The sequence below is a fragment of the Lichenostomus cassidix genome, chromosome 29, assembly GCF_008360975.1.
Source record: "Lichenostomus cassidix isolate B80296 chromosome 29, HeHo_3.0, whole genome shotgun sequence".
NCBI lineage: Eukaryota > Metazoa > Chordata > Aves > Passeriformes > Meliphagidae > Lichenostomus > Lichenostomus cassidix.
This window is the reverse complement of record NC_139509.1, coordinates 915,476-942,236: the sequence shown is the minus strand read 5'-3', so window position 1 is coordinate 942,236 and position 26,761 is coordinate 915,476. Positions and strand designations below refer to the sequence as shown.

Sequence of the window (26,761 nt, the reverse complement as noted above, 5' to 3'; positions counted from 1 at the left end):
TGTCCCCACAGTGTCCCCAGTGTCTCCATCATGTCCACAGTGTCCCCACAGTGTCCCCAGAGTGTCCCTGCAGTGTCCCCACAGTCCCTATCATGTCCCCGCAGTGTCCCCATCATGTCCCCAGTGTCCCCACGATGTCCCCACAGTGTCCCCGTTGTCCCCCCGCCCCGCCCCGCCCTGTCCCCACACACGGCAGGGACACGAGTACAAAAATACCCTTTATTGGGGCACCTCCGGGGGTCCCGCGGGCGCTGGGGGGGCTGGGGGGGCGGGTGACCCGATGTCCCCAATGTCCCCAAATGTCCCCAAAGTCCCCAGAGTCACCTCGCGGCTCGCTCCCGGGGCCGGCGGCTCCTACAAAAGGCAAGGTGGCAATTAGTGGCGGGGGGGGTTGGCACCCCTGGGGACACTTGGGGACACCCTGGGGACACTTGGGGACACTCTGGGGACACCCAGGGTGACAAGAGAGGCGGGGCGTTGGGAAAAGGGGCGGAGCCAGGCTGTGATTGACAGCTGAGGCGACCAATCGGGAGGCGACCTCCAAAAATCCGTTCTTAATAGTTAAAAAAAAAAAAGAAAAAAAAATTTAAAAATAAAATAATAATTTAAAAAAAAAACCCAAAAGACATTTATTGAGGGAGGGGAGGAGGGAAGTACAGGACAGAGGGAATTCCGGCTGCTCCCTGGGAACTACGGGGTCACCCCACACCTTGGGGACCCCACAGTGTCCCCAGGGGTGGTTTTGGGGTCCCCAAGGGGGTTTTGGGGTCCCCAGAGGGTCCCCAGGGGGGTTTGGGGTCCCCAGAGGTGTTTGGGGTCTCGGCCTGGTGGTGCTGCCCCGGCTGGGATCCTGCCTGTGGGACACACGGGGGGTTAGGGTTTGGGATTTTTGGGGTTATTGGGATTTGGGGTGGGATTGGGATTGGGATTGGCAGAGGCTGAATGCTGCCAGAGCCAAATCCCAGTCCTGCATCCCAGCCCCGAATTCCAGCCCCAAACCCCAACCCAAATCCCAGTTTAAACCCTGGCCCCAAATTCCAGCACCAATCCCAGCCCAAAACTTGGCCCCAAATCCTGGCCCCAATCCTAACCCCAAACCCCAGCCCCAAATCCCAGTCCAAACTCAGCCCCAAATCCCAGCCCAATCCCAGCCCCAAATCTTGGCCCCAAATGCTGTCCCCAAGCCTTAGTCCCACAGCCCAACCCCAAACCCCAGCCCAAAACAAGTCCCAAATCCCAGCCCCAAATTCCAGCCCAAACCCCAACCTTAAATCCCAGCCTCAAATCCCAGTCCTACATCCCAGCCCAAACCCTGACCCTAAATTCCAGCCCCAATCCCAGCCCCAAATCTTGGCCCAAATCCTGGCCTCCAACCCCAACCCCAACCCCAAATCCCAGCCCAAATCTTGCCCCAAATCTTGCCCCAAATCCTGTCCCAAATGCTGTCCCAAGCCTTAGTCTCAAACCCCAACCCCAAATCCCAGCCTAAAACAAGCCCCAAATCCCAGTCCAAACCCAGCCCTAAATCCCAACCTTAAATCCCAGCCCCAAACCCCAGCCCAAATCCTGCCCTAAATCACAACTGAAATCCTGGTCCCAAACCCCAGCCCCAAATCCTGCCCCCAAATCCCAACCCAAATGCTGTCCCAACCCTCAGTCCCAAATCCCAACCCCAAATCCTGCCCTAAATCACAATCGAAACCCCGGCCCCAAACCCAGCCCACATCTTGGCCCCAAACCCCAGCCCGAAATCCCAACCTCAAATCCCAATCCCAAATCCCAGCCCTAAATCACAACTGAAATCCCAGCCTCAAATCCCAACCCAAACCCCAACCCCAAATCCCAAACCCCAACCTCAAACCCCAAATCCCAACCCCACTGAATTCCCAGCTCCACCCTCTCCCCTCATTTCCATCCTTTCCCTGCCAGTTTTTCCCATTTCTCTCCTTGCTTTTCCCATTTCTCCTCTCATTTTCCCCACTTTTCCCATTTTTTCCCCACTTCTCCACTTTTTTCCCCATTTTTCCCATGTTTTTCCCCACACTCCTCCCGTTTTTCCCCACTTTTCCCTTTTTCCCCCATTTTTCCCTCTACTTTTCCCATTTCCCCCCATTTTTCCACCCTTTTCCCCATTTTTCCCCCATTTTCCCCCATTTTTTCCCACTTCCCCCCCATTTTTCCCCCCACTTTTTCACTTTTTTCCCACCCTTTTTCCCATTTTGCTCCCCCTTTTTTCCCACCTTTTTCCCACTGTTTTTCCAATTTTTTTCCCATTTTCCCCCTCACTTTTCCCACCCTTTTTCTCTTTTTCCCCCCCTACTTTTCCCTTTTTTCCCATTTTTCCTCCTATTTCCATTTTTCCCATTTTTTTCCCCATTTTTTCCCTGTTTTTCCCACTTTTCCCATTCCCCCCCATTTTCCTCCCATTTTCTCCACACACTTTTCCCATTTTTCCCTCATTTCTTCCCCATTCCCCACCATTTTTCCTCATTTTTTCCCCATTTTCCCCCATTTTTTCTCATTTTTTTCCCCATTTTTTCTCATTTTTTCCCCATTTTTTCCTCATTTTTCCCCATTTTTCCCCATTTTTCTCATTTTTTCCCCATTTTTCCTCATTTTTTCCCCCATTTTTCCCCCATTTTTTCCCATTTTTCCCATTTTTCTCATTTTTTTCCCCATTTTTCCTCATTTTTTTCCCCATTTTTCCCCCATTTTTTCCCCATTTTCCCCACCCTTTTTCCCATTTTCCCACCATTTTTCCCCATTTTTCCCCATCCCCATTTTCCCACCCTTTTCCCCCACTTCCCTTTTTTCCCACCTTTTCCATTTTATCCCCATTTTTTCCCATTTTTCCCCCTCATTTTCCCCATTTTTCCCCCATTTTTCCCCCATTTCCCCATTTTTCCCCATTTCCTCACCTGGCCATTAAAACCTCCTCCCTCCTCCATAGCTGCCACCTCCGCTGGAGCTCCCGTAGCCACCTGTGGGGTCAGCGGGGTTAGCGACCCCAAAAACCACCTGGGCACACCTTTCGGGGTCCCCCAGGACACTCTGGGATCCCCCAGAATATTTTGGGATCTTCCCAATACATTTTGGGGTGTTCCCAATACATTTAAGGGTCTCCTCAATACATTTCAGGATTCCCCAATACATTTAGGGATCCCCCAGTATATTTTGGGGTCTTCCAACTACATTTCAGGGTCTTCCCAGTACATTTAGGGTCTCTCCAGTACATTTTGGGGTCTCCCCAGTACATTTTGGGATCCCCCAGAACACTTTGGGATCTTCCCAATGCATTTTGAGATCCCCCAGAACATTTTGGGGTCTCCCCAGTACATTTTGGGGTCTCCCCAGTATGTTTTGGGATCCCCCAGAACATTTTGGGATCTTCCCAATGCATTTTGAGATCCCCCAGAACATTTTGGGGTCTCCCCAATACATGTTAAGGTCTTCCCAGTATATTTGGAATCTCCCCAATACATTTTAGGGTCTCCCAAGTATATTTTGGGGTCTCTCCAGTACATTTTAGGATCTTCCCAATACATTTTGGGATCCCCCAGTACACTTTAGGGTCTTCCCAATACACTTAAGGTCTTCCCAATACAATTTAAGGTCTTCCCAGTACATTTCAGGATCCCCCAGCAAATTTTGGGGTCTCCCCAGTACATTTTAGGGTCTTTCAAGTACATTTTGGGATCCCCCAGTACATTTTGGGGTCTCCCCAATAAACTTTATAGACTCCTCAACATATTTTAGGGTTTCCTTAGTACACTTTAGGATCTCCCCAGTATATTTAGGATCCCCCAGGGTATTTTTGGGGTCCCCCAGCGTATTTTTTAGGGTCTCGCCGCCGCCGTAGGGCCCTGAGCTGCGCCCCCCAAAGCTGCCCCAGTACATTTAGGATCCCCCAGGGTATTTTTGGGGTCTCCCCAGTACATTTAGGATATTTTTTGGGGTCTCCCCAATACATTTAGGATATTTTTGGGGTCTCACCGCCGCCGTAGGGCCCCAAGCTGAACCCCCCAAAGCTGCCCCACCCCATTTAGGATATTTTTTGGGGTCTCCCCAGTACATTTAGGATATTTTTGGGGTCTCCCCAGTACATTTAGGATATTTTTGGGGTCTCCCCAGTACATTTAGGATATTTTTTGGGGTCTCCCCAGTACATTTAGGATATTTTTGGGGTCTCACCGCCGCCGTAGGGCCCCGAGCTGCACCTCCCGAAGCTGCCCCAGTACATTTAGGATATTTTTGGGATCCCCCAGGGTATTTTTGGGGTCCCCCAGGGGTACATTTAGGATATTTTTGGGGTCTCACCGCCGCTGTAGGGCCCCGAAGCTGCCCCAGTACACTTTAGGGTCTCCCCAATACATTTAGGATCCCCCAGGGTACTTTTGGGGTCTCCCCAGTACATTTAGGATATTTTTTGGGGTCTCACCACTGCTGTAGGGCCCCGAGCTGAACCCCCCAAAGCTGCCCCAGTACATTTAGGATATTTTTGGGGTCTCCCCACCCCATTTAGGATATTTTTGGGGTCTCACCGCCGCCGTAGGGCCCCGAGCTGCGCCCCCCAAAGCTGCCCCAGTACATTTAGGGTCCCCCCAGTACCCTTTAGGATCTCCCCAATACATTTAGGATATTTTTTGGGGTCTCCCCAGTACATTTAGGATATTTTTGGGGTCCCCCAGGGGTATTTTGGGGTCTCACCGCCGCCGTAGGGCCCCGAGCTGCGCCCCCCAAAGCTGCCCCAGTACATTTAGGGTATTTTTGGGGTCTCCCAGGATATTTTTTGGGGTCTCCCCAGTACATTTAGGATATTTTTGGGGTCTCCCCAGTACATTTAGGGTATTTTTGGGATCTCCCCAGTACATTTTAGGGTCTCCCCAGTACATTCAGGATATTTTTGGGGTCTCACCGCCGCCGTAGGGCCCCGAGCTGCACCCCCCAAAGCTGCCCCAATACATTTAGGATATTTTTTGGGGTCTCCCCAGTACCTTTAGGATATTTTTGGGATCCCCCAGGGTATTTTTGGGGTCCCCCAGGGTGGTTTTGGGGTCTCACCGCCGCCGTAGGGCCCCGAGCTGCGCCCCCCGAAGCTACCCCAGTACATTTAGGGTATTTTTGGGGTCTCCCCACCCCATTTAGGGTATTTTTTGGGGTCTCACCGCCGCCGTAGGGCCCCGAGCTGCGCCCCCCAAAGCTGCCCCCCTTCATGGGGCCGAAGCTGGACGCCTGGTTGTTGTAGCTGCCGAAGTCGTTGTAGCTCCCGCCGCCCCCGAAATTGCTGCCTGCGGGGTCAGCGGGGTCAGCAGGGGTTTGGGGTCAATTTGGGGTCAGGGGACATTGTGGGGTCAGCGGGGACAGTGTGGGGTCAGCAGGGATTTGGGGTTAGGGAGCGTTTGGGGTCAGGGGGTTTGGGGTCAGCAGGGTTTGGGGTGAGGGGGATTTGGGGTTGGGAGATTTGGGGTCAGTTTGGGGTCAGTGGGGTTTGGGGTCAATTTGGGGTCAGGGGACACTGTGGGGTCAGCGGGGATTTGGGGTCAATTGTGGTCAGTGGGGGTCTGGGGTCAGGGGGAACAGTGTTGGGTCAGTGGGGTTTGGGGTCAGTTTGGGATCAGGGGGACACTGTGCGGTTAGGGAGGATTTGGGGGTCAGAGGAATATTGTGGGGTCAGGGGGTTTGGGGGTCAATTTGGGGTCAGCAGGGGTTTGGGGTCAGGGGGACATTGTGGGGTCAGGGGGAGTTGGGCCCAGGGAGAGTTGGGGTCAGTGGGGACATTGTGGGGTTAGGGCGATTTGGGGTCAGCAGGAACATTGTGGGGTCAGGGAAGATTTGGGGTGAGGGGGTATTTGGGGTCAGCGGGGTCAGTGCGGGTTTGGGGTCAGTGTGGGGTTTGGGGTCACTTTGGGGTCAGGGGACATTGTGTGGTCAGGGGGACATTGTGGGGTCAGAGGGCCAGGGGGTCAGGGGGATTTGGGGTCAGTGCAGGGTTTGGAGTCAATTTGGGGTCAGCAGGGTGTGTGGGGTCAGCAGGAATTTGGGGACAGCGGGGTTTGGGGTCAGTTTGGGGTCAGTGTGCGGTTTGGCGTCAATTTGGGGTCAGTGTGGGGTTTGGGGTCAGTTTGGGATCAGGGGGACACTGTGGGGTTAGGGGGGATTTGGGGTCAGGGGGAATTTGGGGTCAGGGGGAACATTGTGGGGTCAGGGGGGTTTGGGGTCAATTTGGGGTCAGCAGGGCTTTGGGGTCAGTGGGGACATTGTGGGGTGAGGGAGGACATGGTGGGGTCAGGGAAGATTTGGGGTCAGGGTGTCCCCACCTGTGCCCCCAGGATGTCCCCCTGTGCCCCCAGGGAATCCCACCTGTGTCTCCATGCCCCACCTGTGCCCTGTGCCCCCCAGGATGTCCCACCTGTGTCCTACCTATGTCCCCAGTGCCCCCCAGGATGTCCTACCTGTACCCCCGAAGTGCCCCACCTGTATCCCCTGTGCCCTGGTGTCCCCACCTGTGTCCCACCTGTGCCCCCAGGGTATCCCACCTGTGCCCCCAATGCCCCACCTGTGCCCCCCAGCATGTCCCACCTGTGTCCCCCAGGATGTCCCACCTGTGCCCCCCAGGATGTCCCACCAGTGCCCCCAGAGTGCCCCACCTGTCCCCATGCCCCACCTGCGTCCCCAGGGTCCCCAGGGTGTCCCACCTGTGCCCCCAGGATGCCCCACCCATGTCCCCATGTCCCACCTGTCCCCGCCTCGGCCAGCCCGTTGCGCACGGCCAGCGCTGGTCCCCTTGCCGGCCTCCTGCCGCCGCTGCCGCCGCCGAAGCCACCGCCGCCGTTGTTGTAGCCATCGTAGGAGCCGCTGCCGCCGTAGCCACGGTTGCCCCCCGAGTAGCCCGGGCCGCCGCCGCCGCCGTAGCCTGGGGACAGAGAGGGGGAGGTTGGAGCTCCCGGGGCGGCGCGGCGGCTGGCCGGGCTCCGGGCTGGGCGGGCAGGCGGGCGGCTGGCGGGGCCGGGCAGTGTCCTGGCGCTGCCCGCGGGCTGGGCACGGCCTGGCCTGGCCTGGCCTTACCGTCGGCGCCAAATCCATTAAATCCGTCGCCGCCGTAAGCGCCGGAGCGGCCGCCGCCGCCAAACCCACCTGGAAAGATAAACCGCGCTGGGGCGCCGCCGGGGCACGGGCACCGGGCACTGCCGGGGTACCGGGCAGGGCATGGACGCTGCCAGGGCATGGACACTGATAGAGTACTGCTGGGGCACGGGCACCGGGCAGGGCACCGGACACTGCCGGGGTATGGACACTGCCAGGGCATGGACACTGCCAGGGCACTGCCAGGGCATGGACAGTGGACACTACCACTGAGGCATGGACACTGCCAGGGCGCCGCCGGGGCACGGGCACCGGGCAGGGCACCGGACACTGCCAGGGCACTGCCAGGGCATGGACACTGCCAGGGCACTGCTGGGACACAGGTACCGGACAGGGCATTGCCAGGGCACTAGCACTGGACACTGCCAGGGCAGTGGACAGGACACTGGACACTGTCAGGGCACTGCCAGGGCACTGCTAGCGCATGGACACTGCCAGGGCACAGGCACTGGACACTGCTGGGGCATGGACACTGCCAGGGCACCACCAGGGCACCTCACACTGACAGGGCACCGCCAGGGTATGGACACTGCCAGGGCACTGCCACAGCACTGGGCACCGGACACTGCCAGGGCACCGTCAGGGCACAGGCACCAGAGCCCGTGGACACCACGAGTAGGACAGTGGAGTGGCAGTGGTCATTGGGGGTCCTGTCCCCACAGGGTCCCATCCCAGGTTGTCCCTGTCCCCTGGGTGTCCCACCCTGGCTCTCACCCCCAGCCCCTCACTCACCACGCCCCCCGAAGTTGCCCCCGCGGCTGAAGTTGTCACCTCCGCCGAAGCCACCGCGGCCGCCGCCGCCACCGCCGAAGTTTCCGGAACCGCTGCGGCCTAGGAGGGGAGGGGGCGGGGGGGGGGCACAGCCTTAGGCACAGCGCGGGTGGCACGGGTGGCGGGTGACAGGGGCGGGGACAGCCGGGGACAGCGGGCGGAGCGCTCACCTCGCTGGCCGGCCGAGGCGCTGGCCATCTCCTGCTTGGACAGAGCCTTGCGCACCTCGCAGTTGTGCCCGTTCACCGTGTGGTACTTCTGGACTGTGGGGACAGAGGGGACAGAGGGGACACGGGCTCAGGCATGGGGCTGGCACTGCAGCTGTCCCCTTGGCTGTCCCCTCAGCAGTGCCCTCCACTGTCCCTGCGGCTGTCCCCTGGTTTGGGGACTCTCCACCCTGTCACCCCCGTGTGGTACTTCTGGACCATGGGGGACAGAGGGGACAGGGGGGACAGGGGCTCAGGGACAGGGCTGGCACTGCAGCTGGCACCACAGCTGTCCCCTCGTCTGTCCCCTGGTTTGGGGACTCCCCACCCTCTCAGCCCCATGTGGTACTTCTGGACTGCGGGGACAGCGGGGACACAGGGGGGACAGGGGCTCAGGGACGGGGCTGGCACCATGACTGTCCCCCTAGCTGTCCCCTGGTTTGGGGACTCACCACCCTCTCACCCCCATGTGGTACTTCTGGACTGCGGGGACAGGGGGACAGGGGGACACGGGCTCAGGGACGGGGCTGGCACCACGGCTGTCCCCATGGCTGTCCCCTGGTTTGGGGACTCCCCACCTTCTGCACTGTGGGGACAGCAGGGACAGGGGGCTGAGAGATGGGGCTGGCACCACAGCTGTCCCCTCGGCTGCCCCGTTTTGGGGACTCCCCACCCTCTGGACTATGGGGACAGCAGGGACAGGGGGCTCAGGGATGGGGCTGGCACCACAGCTGACCCCTTGACTGTCCCCTGGTTTGGGGACTCCCCAGTCTCAGGACAGCGGGGACAGGGGGCTCAGGGACAGGGCTGGCACTGCAGCTGTCCCCATGGCTGTCCCCTGGTTTGGTGACTCCCCAGCCTCTCAGCCCCCCTGCCCCGTTCCTGTGACCCCACCGTGTCCCTCATCCCAAGTGACACAAAGGACAGGCATGTGCCAACCCTGGGAGCAGCGGGAACAGCACAGCCACCCTGTCCTTGTCCAGTGCCACCACCAGGAACACCAGGTATGGCCACCCCGTCACCTGTCCCCAGCGCCATCGGGAGCTGCAGGCACAGCCACTCTGTCCCTGTCCCCAGTGCCACCACCAGGCGCAGCAGGCACAGCCACCCTGACCTTGTCCACTGTCACAAGCAAGCACAGCCACCCTGTCCCTGTCCAGTGCCCCCATGAGGAACACCAGGCACAACCTCCCCTGTCCCTAGTGCCACCACCAGGAGCAGGAGGCACAGCCATCCTGTCCCTGTCCCCAGTGCCACCACCTGGAGCAGGACGCATAGCTACCCTGTCCCCAGTGTCACCACCAGCAGCAGCAGTCCCAGCCATGTCCCCAGTGCCACCACCGGGAGCACTGGGCACAGCTACCCTCTCCCTGTCCCCAGTGCCACCACCAGGAACAGCAGGCACAGCTACTCTTGTCCCCAGTGCCACCACCAGGAGCAGAAGCTACAGCTACCCTGTCCCTGTCCCCAGTGCCACCACCAGGAGCAGAAGCTACAGCTACCCTGTCCCCAATGCCACCACCAGGAGCAGCAGTCCCAGCCATGTCCCCAGTGCCACCACTGGGAGCAGGAGGCACAGCTATCCTGTCCCTGTCCTCAGAGTCACCACCAGGAACATCAGGCACAGCCATCGCTGTGTTCCTGTCCCCAGTGCCACCACCACGGGGAGCAGAAGCCACAGCTAGCCTGTCCCCAGTGTCACCACCAGGAGCACCAGGCACAACTACCCTTGTCCCCAATGCCACCACCAGGAGCAGGAGGCACAGCCACCCCTGTCCCCAGTGCCACCACCAGCAGGAGCAGCAGGCACAGCTAGCCTGTCCCTGTCCAGTGCCACCACCAGGAGCAGCAGGCACAGCCATCCCTGTCCCCAGTGTCACCACCAGGAGCACTGGGCACAGCTACCCTGTCCCCAGTGCCAGCAGCAGCAGCAGCAGCACTCCCAGCCGTGTCCCTAGTGCCACCACCACCGGCAGCAGCAGGCACAGCTACCCTTGTCCCCTGTCCCCAGTGCCACCACCGGCAGCAGCAGGCACAGCCATCCCTGTGTCCCTGTCCCCAGTGCCACCAGCAGCAGCAGCACCAGCAGCATTCCCACCCACGTCCCTAGTGCCACCAGCAGGAGCAGGAAGCACAACTACCCTTGTCCCTGTCCCCAGTGCCACCACCAGGAGCACCGGGCACAGCTACCCTTGTCCCCTGTCCCCAGTGCCACCACCAGGAACAGCAGGCACAGCTACCCTGTCCCTGTCCCCAGTGCCACCACCAGGAGCACCGGGCACAACTACCCTTGTCCCCAGTGCCACCACCGGGAGCAGGAGGCACAGCTATCCCTGTCCCCAGTGCCACCAGCAGGAACAGCAGTCCCAGCCACCCCTGTCCCTGTCCCCAGTGCCACCAGCATCACTCCCAGCCGTGTCCCCAGCCGGACTCACTGACGATTTTGTCCACGGAGTCATGGTCATCGAAGGTGACGAAGGCGAAGCCGCGCTTCTTGCCGCTGCCGCGGTCGGTCATGATCTCGATGACCTCGATCTTGCCGTACTGGCCAAAGTAGTCGCGCAGGTGGTGCTCCTCCGTGTCCTCCTTGATGCCACCAACGAAGATCTTCTTCACCGTCAGGTGCGCCCCGGGCCGCTGCGAGTCCTGCGGGGTGGGGGTGGCACTGGGGTTGGGGACAGTGGGGACAGCCACCAGCCCTGTCCTTGTCAGCAGTGCTGTCACCAGGAGCAGTCGGACCAGCCCAGCGTGGCTACCAGCTCTGTCCCTGTCCCCAGTGTCATCATCACCCCTGTCCCTGTCCTTAGTACTGTCACCAGGAGCAGTGGGACCAGCCCAGCATGGCCACCACCCCTGTCCCTGTCCCCAGTGTCACCACCAGCCCTGACCATATCCCTGTCCCCAATGTCACCACCAGGAGCAGTGGGCACAGCCCAGCAGAGCCACCGCCTGTCCCCAGTGTCACCACCAGCCCTGTACCTGTCCCCAGTGCTGCCACCAGAAGCAGCGGGCACAGCATGGCCACCAGCCCTGTCCCTGTCCCCAGTGTCACCACCACCCCTGTCCCCAGTGTCACCACCAGGAGCAGTAGGACCAGCATGGCCACCAGCCCTGTCCCTGTCCCCAGTGTCACCACCAGGAGCAGAGGGCACAGCCCAGCAGAACCACCACCTCTGTCCCCAGTGTCACCACCACCCCTGTCCATATCCCTGTCCCCACTGCCACCACCCCCTATGCCATGTCCCCAGTGTCCCCAATGTCCCCATACCTCTCTGGACACTGCCCGTTTGGGCTTCACCACCCTGCCGTGTCCCTGCCATGTCCCCCATGTCTCCAGGGTCTCCAATGTCCCCAGTGTCCCCAATGTCCCCAGTGTCCCCAGCGTCCCCAAACCTCTCTGGACACAGCCCGTTTCGGCTCCACCACCCTGCCATGTCCCCAGTGTCCCCAGTGTCCCCAATGTCCCCAGTGTCCCCAATGTCCCTGCCATGTCCCAAATGTCCCCAGTGTCCCATACCTCTCTGGACACAGCCCGTTTGGGCTCCACCACCCTGCCGTCCACCTTGTGCGGCCGAGCGTTCATGGCAGCGTCCACCTCCTCCACCGAGGAGTAAGTGACAAAGCCGAACCCCCGCGAGCGCTTCGTGTTGGGGTCCCGCATCACCTGGGGACATGGGGACAGCTCAGGGACACAGTGTGACACAATGTGACAAACCCCCGCGAGCGCTTCGTGTTGGGGTCCCGCATCACCTGGGGACAGGGGACAGCTCAGGGACACAGTGTGACAAACAAACCCCCGCGAGCGCTTCGTGTTGGGGTCCCGCATCACCTGGGGACAGGGACATGGGGACAGCTCAGGGACACGGGGATGGACACAAGGACAGCTCAGGGACATGGGGACAGCTCAGGGACATGGGGATGGACACAGTGTGACACAATGTGACAAACCCCCGCGAGCGCTTCGTGTTGGGGTCCCGCATCACCTGGGGACAGGGACAGCTCAGGGACATGGGGACAGCTCAGGGACACAGTGTGACAAACAAACCCCCGCAAGCACTTCGTGTTGGGGTCCCGCATCACCTGGGGACAAGGGACACGGGGACAGCTCAGGGACATGGGGATGGACACAGGGACATGGGGACAATGTGACAATCAAACCCCCGTGAGCGCTTCCTGTTGGGGTCCCGCATCACCTGGGGACAGGGGGACAGCTCAGGGACATGGAAATAGGTCAGGGACATGGGGATGGACACAGGGGACAGGTCAGGGACACGGGGACAGGTCAGGGACACAAAGATGGACACAGGGACACAGCAATAGACACAAGGGACAGGTCAGGGACAGCAGAACAGACACAAAGACAGTGCAATGGACACAGGGGACACGGGGATGGACACAGGAGACAGCTAAGGGACACGGCCAGGGACACAGGGTGACAGAGACGTGGGCAGGGGACACCAGAGAGGGGACATACACACAGACACAGGTGACACGGATGAGAACATGGAGACACACGTAGGTGACACAGCGCACACAGATACCTGAGAAGGCGTCACACATAGGTGACGCGCTGGTGACACAGATGAAGGTGTCACACACAGGTGACACAGGTGACACACAGGTGACACAGGTGAAGGTGTCACACAAACAAGGCTGGGGATGCACAGGTGACATACACAGGGACAGGATCACACAGAGGTCACACACAGGTGACACAGAGGTGACACAGGTCAAGGTGTCACACACACAATGCTGGTGACACACAGGTGACACACGCAGGGACGGGGTCACACACAGGTGACACACAGGTGACACACAGGTCAAGATGTCACACACACAATGCTGGTGACACACAGGTGACACACACAAGGACAGGGTCACACACAGGTGACACACAGGTGACACAGAGGACAGCACAACACACACCAGGGGGAGGTTTTGGGGTCCTGTGGACGGTTTTGGGGCCCCAGGTAGGTTTTTAGGAAACCCTAAAGCTCCCTAGAGCAACTTTGGGGTCCCAAAGTGTGGTCAGGGGGGTGGTCCCACACCCAGGCAGGGTTTCAGGGACCCCAGAGCAGGTTTTGGGGTCCCAGAGTAGGATTTGGGGTCCCAGAGCAGGTTTAGAGCTCCCAGAGAAGCTTTTAGCACCCCCAGGGATGGTTTTGGGGTCCCAGATGGGGTTTAGGGCTCCCAGAGAAGGTTTTAGGGTAGGATCTGGGGTCCCAGATCAGTTTTAGGGCAGGATTTAGGGTCCCAGATCAGTTTTAGGATCCCCAGAGAAGGTTTTAGAATAGGATCTGGGGTCCCAGATGGGGTTTAGGGCCCCCAGAGCAGGTTTCAGGGCAGGATCTGGGGTCCCAGGGATGGTTTTAGGGTCCCAGATCAGTTTTAGGATCCCCCGAGAAGATTTTAGGGTAGGATTTGGGGTCCCAGATGGGTTTTAGGGCCCCCAGGGATGGTTTTAGGAACCCCACGTGAGGTTTAGGGCACCCAGAGAATGTTTTAGGGCAAGATTTGGAGTCTCAGAGCAGGTTTAGGGCCCCCAGAGCAGGTTTTAGGGTAGGATTTGGACTCCCAGGGATGGTTTTAGGGATCCCACGTGAGGTTTAGGGTCCCAGCTCAGTTTTAGGGCAGGATTTCGGGTCCCAGGTCAGCTTTAGGGATGGTTTTGGGATCCCAGCTGTTTTAGGGCAGGATTTAGTATCCCAGCTCAGTTTTAGGGATGGTTTTAAGGTCCCAGATCAGTTTTAGGGCAGGATTTAGGGTCCCAGCTCAGTTTTAGGGATGGTTTTGGGGTCCCAGCTCAGTTTTAGGGATGGTTTTGGAGTCCCAGCTCAGTTTAAGGGATGGTTTTAGGGTCCCAGCTCAGTTTTAGGGCAGGATTTAGGATCCCAGATCAGTTTTAGGGATGGTTTTAAGGTCCCAGCTCAGTTTTAGGGCAGGATTTAGGATCCCAGATCAGTTTTAGGGCAGGATTTAGGGTCCCAGATCAGTTTCAGGGCAGGATTTGGGGTCCCAGATCAGTTTTAGGGCAGGATTTGGACTCCCAGGGATGGTTTTAGGGCAGGATTTAGGGTCCCAGCTCAGTTTTAGGGATGGTTTTAGGGTCCCAGCTCAGTTTCAGGGCAGGATTTAGGGTCTCAGATCAGTTTTAGGGATGGTTTTAGGATCCCAAGTCAGCTTTAGGGATGGTTTTAGGGTCCCAGCTCAGTTTTAGGGCAGGATTTAGGCTCCCAGCTCAGTTTTAGGGTCCCCAGAGATGGTTTTAGGGTCCCCAGGTGAGTTTTAGGGTGTCAGCCCCTCACCACGCAGTCGGTGAGCGTGCCCCACTGCTCAAAGTGGCTCCTCAGGCTCTCGTCTGTCGTCTCGAAGCTCAAGCCGCCGATGAAGAGTTTCCGGAGCTGCTCCGGCTCCTTCGGGGACTGAGGGGACAAATTTGGGGTCACAGCGGGGTTGGGGACACCCCCAGACCCCAAAAACATCCTAACTCGGCTCCGGGGATGGCCTGGAATCCCAAAATCCTGCCTGGCACCCCGAAATCCCGCCTGGAAAGCCAAAAATCCCACCTGGAAAGCCAAAAATCCCTCCTGGAATCCTAAAATTCCCTCCCGGAAACCCAAAAGCCTCTCCTGGAAACTTAAAAATCTCTACTGGAATCCCAAAATATATTCTGGAATCCCAAATTTCCTCCTGGAAAACCAAAATTCCTCCGGGAAGCCCCAGAATTCCCCCTGGGATCCCAAAATCCCACCTGGGATCATGAAATCCCTCCAGGAAACACAAAATCTCTGCTTGAAACCCAGAAATCTCTACTGGAACCCTAAAAATCCCTCCTGGAAACCCAAAAAATTCTACTGGAATCCCAAAATTGCCTCCTGGAATCCAAAAATCCCTCCTGGAAGCTCAAAATTCCCTCCTGGAAACCCAAAATTCCTTCCTGGCACCCCCAAATCACACCTGGAAACACAAAAATCTCTATTAGGATCACAAAATGCCTCCTAGAAACCCAAAAATTGCTCCTGGAAACCCAAAAATTTCAACTGGAATCCAAAAATCTCTCCTGGAAACTCAAAAATTTCTACTGGAATACCAAGTTTCCTCCTGGAAACCCAAAAATCTCTCCTGCAAACTCAAAAATCGCTCCTGAAAACCCAAAATTCCCTCCTGGAAACCCAAAATTCCCCTGTGGAATCCCAAAAATCTCTACTGGGATCCAAAAATCTTTCCTGGAAACCTAAAATTACCTGCTGGGATCCCAAAATCCTGCCTGGAATCCCAAATTTCCTCCTGGAAACCCAAAAATCTCTACTGGGATCCAAAAAGCCCTTCTGGAAACCCTAAAATTTCTACTGGAAACCCAAAATTCTCTCCTGGAATCACAAAATTCCCTCCTGGCACCCTGAAATCCCTCCTGGAAACCCAAAATCTCCCCTAGAAACACAGAATTTTCTCCTGGAATCCCAAAATCCTGCCTCAAAGCCCAAAAATCTCTACTGGAAGTCCAAAATGCTCTCCTGGAAACCCAAAAATCTCTACTGGAAACTCAAAAATCCCTCCTGGAAACCCAGAATTCCCTCCTCCTGGAAACCCAAAATATATCCTGGCATCCCAAATTTCCTCCTGGAAACCCAAAAAAGCTCTACTGGGATCCCAAAAATCTCTCCTGAGACCCCAAAATTCCCTCCTGGAATCCCAAAAATCTCAACTGGAACCTCAAAATTCCCTCCTGGAACCCCAAAAATCTCACCTGGAATCCCAAAATCGCTCCTGGTACCCCAAAATTCCCTCCTGGAAACCCAAAATCGCTCCTGGTACCCCAAAATTCCCTCCTGGAAACCCAAAATCGCTCCTGGTACCCCAAAATTCCCTCCTGGAAACCCAAAATCGCTCCTGGTACCCCAAAATTCCCTCCTGGAAACCCAAAATCGCTCCTGGTACCCCAAAATTCCCTCCTGGAAACCCAAAATCTCACCTGGAAACCTAAAAATCTCCCCTGGAAACCCAAAAATTTCTCCTGGAAACTCAAAATTCTCTACTGGAAGCCCAAAATCCCACCTGGAATCCCAAAATTCTATCCTGGAAACCCAAAACTGCTCCTGGAAACTCAAAAATCTCACCTGGAATCACAAAATTCCCTCCTGGAACCCCAGAAATCCCTCCTGGGACCCCAAAATTCCCTCCTAGAACCCCAAAATCTCTCCTGGAAACCCAAAACCCCACCTGGAATCCCAAAAGTCTCTCCTGGGATCCCAAAAATCTCTCCTGGAACCCCAAAATCTCTCCTGGAAACCCCAAAATCTCTCCTGGAATCCCAAAAACCTTAACTGGAAACCCAAAATTCCCTCCAGGAGTCCCAAAATTCCCCCTGACATCCCAAAATTCCTTCCTGGAAACCCAAAAATCTCTACTAGAACCCCAAAATTCCCTCCTAGAACCCCAAAATCTCTCCTGGAATCCCAAAAATCTCTCCTGGAACCCTAAAATCCTTCCTGGAAACCCAAAAATCTCTCCTGGAATCCCAAAAACCTTAACTGGAACCCCAAAATTCCCTCCAAGAATCCCAAAATTCCCTCCAGGAATCCCAAAATCCCCCCTGACATCCCAAAATTCCCTCCTGGAACCCCAAAATCCCTCCTGGGATCTCCTCCCAAGCTCCTGACATCCCAAATCTCCCCACAGAGCAACTCCCAGTTCCAGGGATGCCCTAAAACCCCAAATTTCACCCTGGGATGCCCTAAAGCTGCAGGGAAATCCTGACGTCCCAAAATTCCCTCCTGGTACCCCAAAATTCCCTCCTGGAACCCCAAAATTCCCTCCTGGAACCCCAAAATTCCCTCCTGGAACCCCAAAATTCCCTCCTGGAAATCCAAAAATCTTAACTGGAAACCCAAAATTCCCTAATGGAAACCCAAAATTGCCCCTGGGAGCCCCCAGCCCCATCCTGAGGGGGTCTGAAGCCCCCAGACCCTTTTTTGGGGACCCCCAGAGCCCCCCACAGCCTGATTTTGGGGCCCCAAAGGGACCCCCAGCTCCTCCATCCCACAGTTTTTGGGGTCAAAGTGTCCTCGAGCATCCCTAGTTCCCAGCTGGGGATCACCAGACCCCCCAAAATCCCTCCTTTAGGGACCCCACCCCCAATTTCTGGACCCCCCAGGACCCCAATTTCATCCCCCAGACCCAATTTTTGGGGCCCAGCAGCTCCCTCAGTGCCCCCAGCCCCATTTTCAGATCCCAAAACCCCAAATTTCGGACCTCCCAATCCCAAATTTCAGACCTCCCAACCCCTAATTTCAAACTCCCTCAGCCCTCCAAAGCCCCCAGCCCCATTTTGGATCCCAAAACCCCAAATTTCAGACATCCCAACCCCAAATTTTTGACTCCCCCAGCCTCCCAAAGCCCCCAGCCCCAATTTTTGGATCTCAAAACTTCAAGTTTCAGACCTCCCAACCCTCCCAACCCCTAATTTCAAACTCCCCCAGCCCCCCAAAGCCCCCAGCCCCATTTTGGATCCCACAATCCCAAATTTCTGACCCCCCAACCCCAAATTTCAGACATCCCAACTCCTCCAACCCTGAATTCTGAACTCCCCCAGTCCCCCAAAGCACCCAGCACCTATTTTTGGACCCCAAAACCCCAAATTTCTGACCTCCCAACCCCAAATTCTTGACTCTCTCAACCCCTCAAAGCCCCCAACCCCAATATTTGGACCCCCCAGGACCCCAATTTCATCCCCCAACCCCTATTTTGGGGACCTCCAGCCCCCTCAGCACCACCACCCCAATTTTTGGATCCCACAACCCCAAATTTCAGACCTCCCAACCCCAAATTTCGGACCTCCCAACCCTCCCAACCCCTAATTTTGAACTCCCCCAACCCCTCAAAGCCCCCAGCCCCAATTTTTGGATCCCAAATCCCCAAATTTCAGATCTCCCAACCCCTAACTCTGGACTCCCCCAGCCCCCCAAAGGCCCCAGCCTCAATTTTTGGATGCCAAAACCCCAAATTTCAGACCCCCAAACCCCAAATTTCCGACCTCCCAACCCCAAATTTTTGACTCCCCCAACCCCTCAGTGCCCCCAGCCCCAATTTTTGGATCCCAAAACCCCAAATTTCAGACATCCCAACTCCTCCAACCCCAAATTTTGGACTCCCCCAGCCTCTCAAAGCCCCCAGCCCCAATTTTTGGATGTCAAAACCCCAAATTTCAGACATGCCAACCCCAAAATTGCAGACCTCCCAACCCTCCCAACCCTCCCAACCCCAAATTTCAGACTCCACCAGCCCCTCAAAGCCCCCAGCCCCAATTTTTGGGTCCCAAAACCCCAAATTTCAGACCTCCCAATCCCAAATTTTGTACATCCCAACCCTCCCAAGCCCTAATTTCAGTCTCCCCAAAGCCCCTTGCCCCAATTTTTTGATCCCACAACCCCAAATTTCTGACCTCCCAACTCTCCCAACCCCTAACTTTGAACTCCCCCAACCCCCCAAAGCCCCCAGCCCCAATTCCTGGATCCAACAAGCCCAAATTTCAGACCTCCCAACCCCAAATTTTAGACTCCCCCAACCCCCCCAAAGCCCCCAGCCCCAATTTTTGGACCCCAAAACCCCAAATTTCAGCCCTCCAAACCCCCAACCCCAAATTTTAGTTTCCCCAAAGCCCCCAGCCCCAATTTCTGGGTCCCAAAACCCCAACTTTCAGACATCCCAATCCTCCTAACCCCAAATTTAGGACTCCACCAGCCTCTCAAAGCCCCCAGCCCCAATTTTTGGATCCCAAAACCCCAAATTTCAGACCTCCCAACCCTCCCAACCCCAAATTTTGAACTCCCCCAACCCCCCAAAGCCCCCAGCCCCAATTTTTGGACCCCAAAACCCCAAATTTCAGACCTCCCAACCCTCCCAACCCCTAATTTTAGTCTCCCCAAAGCCCCCAGCCCCAATTTTTAGATCCCCCAATCCCAACTTTCAGACATCCCAACCCCAAATTTAGGACTCCCCCAGCCCCTCAAAGCCCCCAGCCCCTATTTTTGGACCCTAAAACCCCAAATTTCAGACCTCCCAACCCCAAATTTTGAACTCCCCCAACCTCCCCAGCCCCTAATTTCAGACTCCACAAAGCCCCTTGCCCCAATTTTTGGATCCCAAAACCCCAAATTATGAACTCCCCCAACCCCCCAAAGCCCCCAGCCCCAATTCCTGGATCCCCCAATCCCAACTTTCAGACATCCCAACCCCAAATTTAGGACTCCCCCAGCCCCTCAAAGCCCCCAGCCCCTATTTTTGGACCCTAAAACCCCAAATTTCAGACCTCCCAACCCCAAATTTTGAACTCCCCCAACCTCCCCAATCCCTAATTTCAGACTCCCTAAAGTCCCCAGCCCCAATTTCTGCATCCCAAAAACCCAAATTTCAGACAACCCAACCCTCCCAACTCCAAATTTCGAACTCCCCCAACCCCCCAAAGCCCCCAGCCCCAATTTTTGGACCCCAAAACCCCAAATTTCAGACCTCCCAACCCTCCCAACCCCTAATTTTAGTCTCCCCAAAGCCCCCAGCCCCAATTTTTAGATCCCCCAATCCCAACTTTCAGACATCCCAAACCCCCCAAGCCCAAATTTTAGACTCCCCCAACCTCCCAAACCCCTAATTTCAGACTCCCCAAAGCCCCCAGCCCCAATTTTTTGATCCCACAACCCCAAATTTCTGACCTCCCAACTCTCCCAACCCCTAACTTTGAACTCCCCCAACCCCCCAAAGCCCCCAGCCCCAATTCCTGGATCCAACAAGCCCAAATTTCAGACCTCCCAACCCCAAATTTTAGACTCCCCCAACCCCCCCAAAGCCCCCAGCCCCAATTTTTGGACCCCAAACCCCAAATTTCGACCTCCAACCCCCCAACCCTAATTTTAGTCTCCCAAAGCCCCCAGCCCCAATTTGATCCCCCATCCCAACTTTAAGACATCTCAAACCCCCAACCCCAAATTTCAAACTCCCCAACCCCTCAAAGCCCCCAGCCCCAATTTTTGGATCCCAAAACCCCAACTTTCAGACATCCCAACCCTCCCAACTCCAAATGTCAGTCCCCAACCCCCAAAGCCCCCAGCCCCAATTTCTGCGTCCCAAACCCCAAATTTCAGCCCTCCAAACCCCCAACCCCAAATTTCACACTCCCCAACCCCCCAGCCCCAATTTCTCCCACCCTCTCTCCTCCCCCACCCCCCAGCCCCTAACCCCACCTCCCCCCTCCCCCTATCTCGCCGTCCCCCCCGTCCCGGGTGACACCAAGCGACACGGAGTGACACAAAGGCCGCGCACGTGGCCGCGGGAGCGCGCGCGGGGGGGGGGGTGGGGGGGCGGCGGGGGTCGCGCATGCGCAGTGAGAGTCTCGGTTCTCCCCCCCCCCCACCCCTCATGGCGCCTGCGCGGTGAGGGGAGCTGAGGGGAGCGGGGGGGAGGGGAGGGGGATGGAGCGGCGGGAACGAGCGGCGCGCGCAGGCGCGGTGAGGGCGAGCGGCCCGTGAGGCGCTGAGGGGAGGAGGAGGAACAACCGGCGGGAGGGCGGAATGGGGGGGGAAAAAAAAAACCGACCGACCGACCGATCCCGCGCGATCCGTGAGGGGGGAAAAGGGGGGGGTGTGAGAGATGGCGAGCGCTGACCTCGGCCTTGGCCATGGCGGCGGCGCGGCGCGGGGCGGGCCGGGCGGTGGCGGCAGCGCGCGATGCTCCCTCTGCGAGGGCCGACACGGAAAGGGGCCGAGCGACGCGAGCGCCGCCGCCTCACCCCGCCGCCCCCGCCGCCCGCCCGGCCCCCGCGCCGCCTCCCATTGGCCGCCGCCGCCCGCCGCCGCCTTTTGATTGGCTCGCCCGCCGCGCTCCGCCCGCGGCGCGGACGGTGATTGGTTGTTTGAGGATACATCCCGCCCTCGCTTTGCGCTGATTGGATGGAGCGGCTGCGGCTACGCCCCGCGCCGCTTTTCCCGCTCCGGCCCGGAGACTCCCCGGCGCGCCGGCGATTGGCTGACGTGGCGGTGAGCCCGCCCACCGCTCGGCGCTGATTGGTTGGGCGCGGGGGAGGAGTGACCCCATTGGCGGGCGCGGCCGTCGCTCAGCGCGGGCCGCCGGCGGGCCCAGCGCAGCTCGGAGAGCGCGGCGCGGCGGGCGCAGAGCGGGGCGGCGGCGAGTCCCGGCGGCGGCGAAGAGGGGCCGCCCGCCCGCCGGCCCCAAGGTGCGCCCGGAGCAGCGCATGCGCCGCTCGCGGCGGGCTTCGGGGAGGGAGGAAAGGCGGGCGGACGCATGCGCGGATCGCGGCCGGCGGCGCTTGCGCGCTGCGGGCGGTTTTGGCGGGCGGAGCGCGGAGCGGCGGCGGCTCGGAGGGGCGGCTAGACCGCGGCGGACGGGCCCGCGCCGGAGCCGCTCTCCGCGCAGGTAGCGGCGGCGGCGGGAGGCGGATGAATGGGCGGCAGCGCGGGGGCGGGACTCGTGCCGGTGACGGGCAGGCGCGGCGGCCAATGGCGGCGGTGGGGAGGCGGGGCTACGCGCGGAGTGACGGGCGCGCCGGCCAATAGCAGGGAGCGGCGGGCGGGGCGGCACGCGGAGTGACAGTTCCACCGCCCAATAGCGGCGCGGCTGGGCGGTGGCGAGCGGCGGGTCGTTCGGCCAATCAGCGCGGAGGCGCGCGGCGGCCTTGACCAATCGCGGGCCGTGGCGCGCTGCTGGCCCCGCCCCCGGCCTGGCCCGCCGTTCCTCTCCCCCCGGCCGCGCTCCGAACCCAAAACTGCGGCTTTTCACCCCAAAACCGCAGCTTTCCCCCCAAAACCGCCGCTCTCCCCCTCAAACCGCCGCTTTCCCTGCCGCGGCCGGCGGGTTTTCCCTCAGAGCTGCGGTATTTCGCCGTCATAGCGGCGCTTTGGCCTCCAAGCGGCGCTTTCGGCCTGCGAGCGGCGCGCTGCTCCCTTTGTTCCCTCTGGAGCGCCGGGCGCGGGATTGGGATGCGGCGGGATTCGGGATTCGGCGCCTCAGGGCTCCATCTCGGGCTTTTCCCTCACAAAACCGTGTTTTAACCACCCAACCAGGCCCTTTTCGGCCCCTTTTCACTCACAAATCCACCCAAAAGCTCTCGGTTTCCTCACAAAATCGGGTTTTACCACCCGAACCGGCTCCTTTCGGCCCTTTTTCCCTCACAAATCCACCCAAAAGCTCTCGATTCCCTCACAAAACTGCGTTTTTACCACCCAAATAAGCCCCTTTCGGCCCTTTTCCCCTCACAAAACCTCTCGGTTCCCTACAAAATCGGGTTTTACCACCCAAATAAGCCCCTTTCGGCCCCTTTTCCCTCACAAAACGGCCTTTTACCACCCTTTTCGGCCCTTTTTCCCTCACAAATCCACCCAAAACCTCTCGATTTCCACCCCAAACAAGCTCCTTTCTGCCCCTTTTCCCTCACAAAATGCCGTTTTACCACCCTAACAGGCTCTTTTCAGCCCCTTTTCTCTCACAAATCCTCCCAAAACCTCTCGGTTCCCTCACAAAACTGCGTTTTTACCATGTAAACCGGCCCTTTTCGGCCCCTTTTCCCTCACAAAACGGCGTTTTACGACCCTTTTCGGCCCTTTTTCCCTCACAAATCCACCCAAAATCTCTCGGTTTCCACCCAAACCGGCTCCTTTCGGCCCTTTTTCCCTCACAAAATCGCGTTTTCCCACCCAAACCGGCTCCTTTCGGCCCCTTTTCCCTCACAAATCCACCTAAAACCTCTCGATTCCCTCACAAAACTGCGGTTTTACTACTCAACAGGCTCCTTTTGGTCCCTTTTCCCTCACAAATCCACCCTAAACCTCTCGATTTCCACCCAAATCCCGCGCCGGGAAATCCCGCCGGGAATCCGGCAGGAAATTCCACCCCGGAGCGAGGAATTCCCGGGAATTTAAAAAAAAATAATCCTCTAAAAGCAAGGCCTAAAGGGGAAAAAAAAATTGGGGTTTTCTTAAAACTAGTTATTCTTAATTCTCACCGTTTTTAAAGGTTTTGACCTGAATTCCGTTTCCCTGTTTCCAAATCCCTTCCTAATTTTAGGGGATTGATCCTAACTCCATTTTCCTTTTTAATTCTCACTTTTTTGAGGGTTTTTTAGCCCAAATTGTGTTACTTGGAGCCTCAATCCTCGCTGGATTTTAGGGATTTCCACTTTTCTCATCTCCCCTCGTGTCCTTCCCCCTCGTGATGTCCTTTTGGGGTCCCAAAGTGTCCCCAAATTCCCCTTCGGGGTCCCAGGATGACCCCAAACCTCCCCTTGGCATCCCCAGGTCACCCCAAAATCCCCTTTAAGGACCCCCCAGGTGCCTCAAGTGTCCCCTGGAGGTCCCAAAGTGTCCCCAAATCCCCTTTGTGGGTCCACAGATGACCCCAAACCTCCCCTTGGCATCCCCAGGTCACCCCAATCCCCCCCAGGTCACCCCAAAATCCCCTTTAAGGAACCTCCAGGTGCCTCCAGTGTCCCCTGGGAGTCCCAAAGTGTCCCCAAATCCCCCTTGGAGGTCCCCAGATGACCCCAAACTGCCCCTTGGCACCCCCAGGTCACCCCAAAATCCCCTTTGAGGAACCTCCAGTGTCCCCTGGGGGGTCCCAAAGTGTCCCCAAATCCCCCTTGGGGGGTCCCAGGATGACCCCAAACCTCCCCTTGGCAAGTCCAGATCACCCCAATCCCCCCCAAGTCACCCCAAAATCCCCCTTAAGGGACTCCAGGTGCCTCAAGTGTCCCCCAGGTGTCCCGAGGTGACCCCAAACGGCCCGGTTTGGTGTCCCCGCGGTGACAGTGGCTGTCCCCAGAGCGGTGGCTGCGCTATGGGCAGGAGGAGCCGGCGGGCAGCCGACAGCTCGTCCTCGGGGGAGGAGGAGGAGTATGTGGTGGAGAAGGTTCTGGATCGGCGCGTGGTGAGGGGCCAGGCCGAGTACCTGCTCAAGTGGAAGGGCTTCTCCGAGTGAGTGACACTGGGGACAGCGCGGGGACAGGAGTGACACTGGGGACAGCGTGGGGACAGGAGTGACACTGGGGACAGCGTGGGGGGCAGGGGAGTGACACTGGGGACAGCACGGGGACACGGCAGTGACACTGGGGACAGCGTGGGGGACACGGCAGTGACACTGGGGACAGCGTGGGGGGACAGGGGAGTGACACTGGGGACACGGGAGTGACACTGGGGACAGCGCGGGGGGACAGGGGAGTGACACTGGGGACACGGGACTGACACTGGGGACAGCGTGGGGACACGGCAGTGACACTGGGGACAGCGCGGGGGGACACGGGAGTGACACTGGGGACAGCGCGGGGACAGGGGACACGGCACCCGGGGGTGGGACAAGTGAGTGACACTGGGGACAGCACAGGGGGACACAGCACCTGGCGGATGGGACAAGTGAGTGACACTGGGGACAGTGTGGGGACACGGCAGTGACGCTGGGGACAGTGCAGGGGGACACAGGTGTGACACTGGGGACAGCGCGGGGGACACGGGAGTGACACTGGGGACAGCGTGGGGGACACGGGGCACGGAGCCTGGGGAGTGGGACAAGCGAGTGACACTGGGGACAGCGCAGGGGGACACAGCAGTGACACTGGGGACGGTGCGGGGGACAGGGGAGTGACACCGGGGACAGCGCGGGGGACACGGGGCACAGCACCCGGGGGTGGGACAAGTGAGTGACGCTGGGGACAGTGCAGGGGGACACGGGGCACGGCGCCTGGCGGGTGGGACGCGGCGCCTGGGATGGGGACATGGCACTGTGTGGTTCCCAGTGTGGCAGGGGACCTGGGGACACTGGTTGGAGCCTGGTGCGTGAGGGGGACACAACTCTTGGGGACAGGGATGTGGTGGCACCATTGCGATCCCGGTGTGTGACACAGGACACAGCTCTTGGGGACATGGGGACACCGGTGTGACCGCAGTGTGGCACAGAGCACACAGCGCCATGGCTAAGGGGTGTCCCTGCAGTGTCCCCAAAGTGTCCCTGTGATGTCCCACGCAGGAAACACAACACGTGGGTGTGGTGGGGATGTCCCCTGATGTCCCCTGCTGTTCCCTGATGTCCCCTGTCCCCCGCAGGGCACACAACACATGGGTGTGGCAGGGATGTCCCCTGGCAATGTCCCCTTGTCCCCAGGTGTCCCGCAGGGAGCACAACACGTGGGTGTGGCGGGGATGTCCCCTGACGGTGTCTCTTGTCCCCTGGCTGTCCCCTGACAGTGTCCCTTGTCCCCTGATGTCCCCCTGTCCCCCGCAGGGAGCACAACACATGGGTGTGGTGGGGATGTCCGCTGACGATGTCTCTTGTCCCCTGATGTCCCCTTGTCCCTGCAGGGAGCACAACACGTGGGTGTGGCAGGGATGTCCGCTGACGGTGTCTCTTGTCCCCCGGCTGTCCCCTGCTGTCCCCTGCTGTCCCCTGTCCCCGCAGGGCACACAACACGTGGGTGTGGCAGGGATGTCCCCCGGCAATGTCTCCAGCAATGTCCCCTGATGTCCCCTGCTGTCCCTGTCCCTTCAGGGAGCACAACACGTGGGTGTGGCGGGGCTGTCCCCTGGCGATGTCCCTGGCTGTCCCCTGATGTCCCCTGTCCCCGCAGGGAGCACAACACGTGGGTGTGGCGGGGATGTCCCCCGGCAATGTCCCCTGCTGTCCCCTGATGTCCCCTGCTGTCCCCTGTCCCCGCAGGGAGCACAACACGTGGGAGCCCGAGAAGAACCTGGACTGCCCCGAGCTGATCTCGCAGTTCCTGCGCAAGGACCGCCGCATGAGGGACATGAGGGACAGCGATGGCACTCGGCCCCGCGAGCGGCCCGAGGGCGCCAAGCGCAAGGGACTGCCCGGCAGCGAGGATGGGCGAGCCAAGAAGAAGAGGGAGGTCAGGGGACAGCCAGGGGACAGCAGGGGACAGCGAGGGGACAGCAGGGATCCGGGGGTGGGGATGGGAATTCAGGGTTGGGGACAGGGACAGGGACGTGGGATGGGGATGGAGACGGAAATGGACACTTCCGTCCATTTGTGGGATGTGGGATGGGGACAGGGATGGGGACAGGGGACAGGGGACAGGGACATGGGATGGGGATGGGGATGGGGATGGGGACAGGGATGGACGCTGAGTAGGGACAGGGACAGGGGATGGGGATGAGAACCCAGAGTTGGGGACAGGGACAGGGGATGGAGATAGGGATGGGGATGGGGACAGCCAGGGGACAGTAGGGTGGGGACAGGGACGTGGGATGGGGATGGGGATGGGGTCAGGGATGGACACTGAGTAGGGACAGGGACATGGGATGGGGATGGGGACAGGGATGGGGACAGGGGACAGGGACATGGGATGGAGATGGGGATGGGGACAGGGATGGGGATGGGAATCCAGGGTTGGGGACAAGGACATGGGATGGGAACAGGGATGGGGATGGACGGGATGTGGGATGGGGACAGGGACAGGGACAGGGACAGGGATAGGGATAGGGATGGGGACAGGGACAGGGACAGGGGATGGGGATGGGAATGGGAATGGGGATGGGGATGGACACTGGGTAGGGACAAGGACATGGGATGGGGATAAGAATCCAGGTTGGGGACAGGGACGTGGGATGGGGATGGGGATGGATGCTGAG

General features: G+C 58.7%; 3 protein-coding genes across 8 annotated transcripts in view; 2 read left to right on the top strand and 1 right to left on the bottom strand.

Annotated features, from left to right (window-relative positions):
• LOC146425777 (uncharacterized) overlaps positions 1–26,761 on the top strand; it is a 58,981-nt gene that overhangs the window by 19,343 nt on the left and 12,877 nt on the right. The window lies entirely within an intron of this gene.
• Positions 206–20,938, bottom strand: HNRNPA1 (heterogeneous nuclear ribonucleoprotein A1). 4 transcript variants are annotated; one of them, XM_085041307.1, is made up of 11 exons: positions 20,778–20,938; positions 14,426–14,542; positions 11,638–11,784; positions 10,556–10,766; positions 8,085–8,177; positions 7,876–8,007; positions 7,066–7,134; positions 6,737–6,913; positions 5,166–5,288; positions 2,919–2,981; positions 206–854 (listed from the first exon to the last, which is right to left on the bottom strand). In XM_085041307.1, exons 1-10 carry the CDS (start codon positions 20,790–20,792, stop codon positions 2,926–2,928), a joined length of 1,140 nt encoding a protein of 379 aa, XP_084897433.1. In that variant the 5' UTR covers positions 20,793–20,938; the 3' UTR covers positions 206–854; positions 2,919–2,925. The 4 variants fall into 4 exon arrangements, with proteins under 4 accessions (XP_084897433.1, XP_084897434.1, XP_084897435.1 ...); XM_085041308.1 differs by having other exon boundaries at positions 7,876–7,974; XM_085041309.1 differs by lacking the exon at positions 7,066–7,134.
• LOC146425770 (chromobox protein homolog 5-like) overlaps positions 21,207–26,761 on the top strand; it is a 411,406-nt gene continuing 405,851 nt past the window's right edge. The window contains exons 1-3 of one of the 3 annotated variants that reach the window (XM_085041314.1): positions 21,207–21,345; positions 23,946–24,097; positions 25,830–26,019. In XM_085041314.1, the coding sequence (XP_084897440.1) occupies positions 23,961–24,097; positions 25,830–26,019 (327 nt within the window). In that variant the 5' untranslated portion in view covers positions 21,207–21,345; positions 23,946–23,960. Of the gene's footprint in view, positions 21,346–21,385; positions 21,546–23,926; positions 24,098–25,829; positions 26,020–26,761 lie in introns of those variants that run through there. The other 2 variants (XM_085041316.1, XR_014846380.1) reach the window with 2 other exon arrangements.

Coding starts and splice junctions, on each gene's coding strand:
- HNRNPA1 (XM_085041307.1), bottom strand. Junction 7,135..7,875: donor GGGCAACTTCGGGGGGCGTG/GTGAGTGAGGGG, acceptor TTATCTTTCCAG/GTGGGTTTGGCGGCGGCGGC. Junction 5,289..6,736: donor GCTGGCCGAGGCGGGGACAG/GTGGGACATGGG, acceptor CTGACCCCGCAG/GCAGCAATTTCGGGGGCGGC.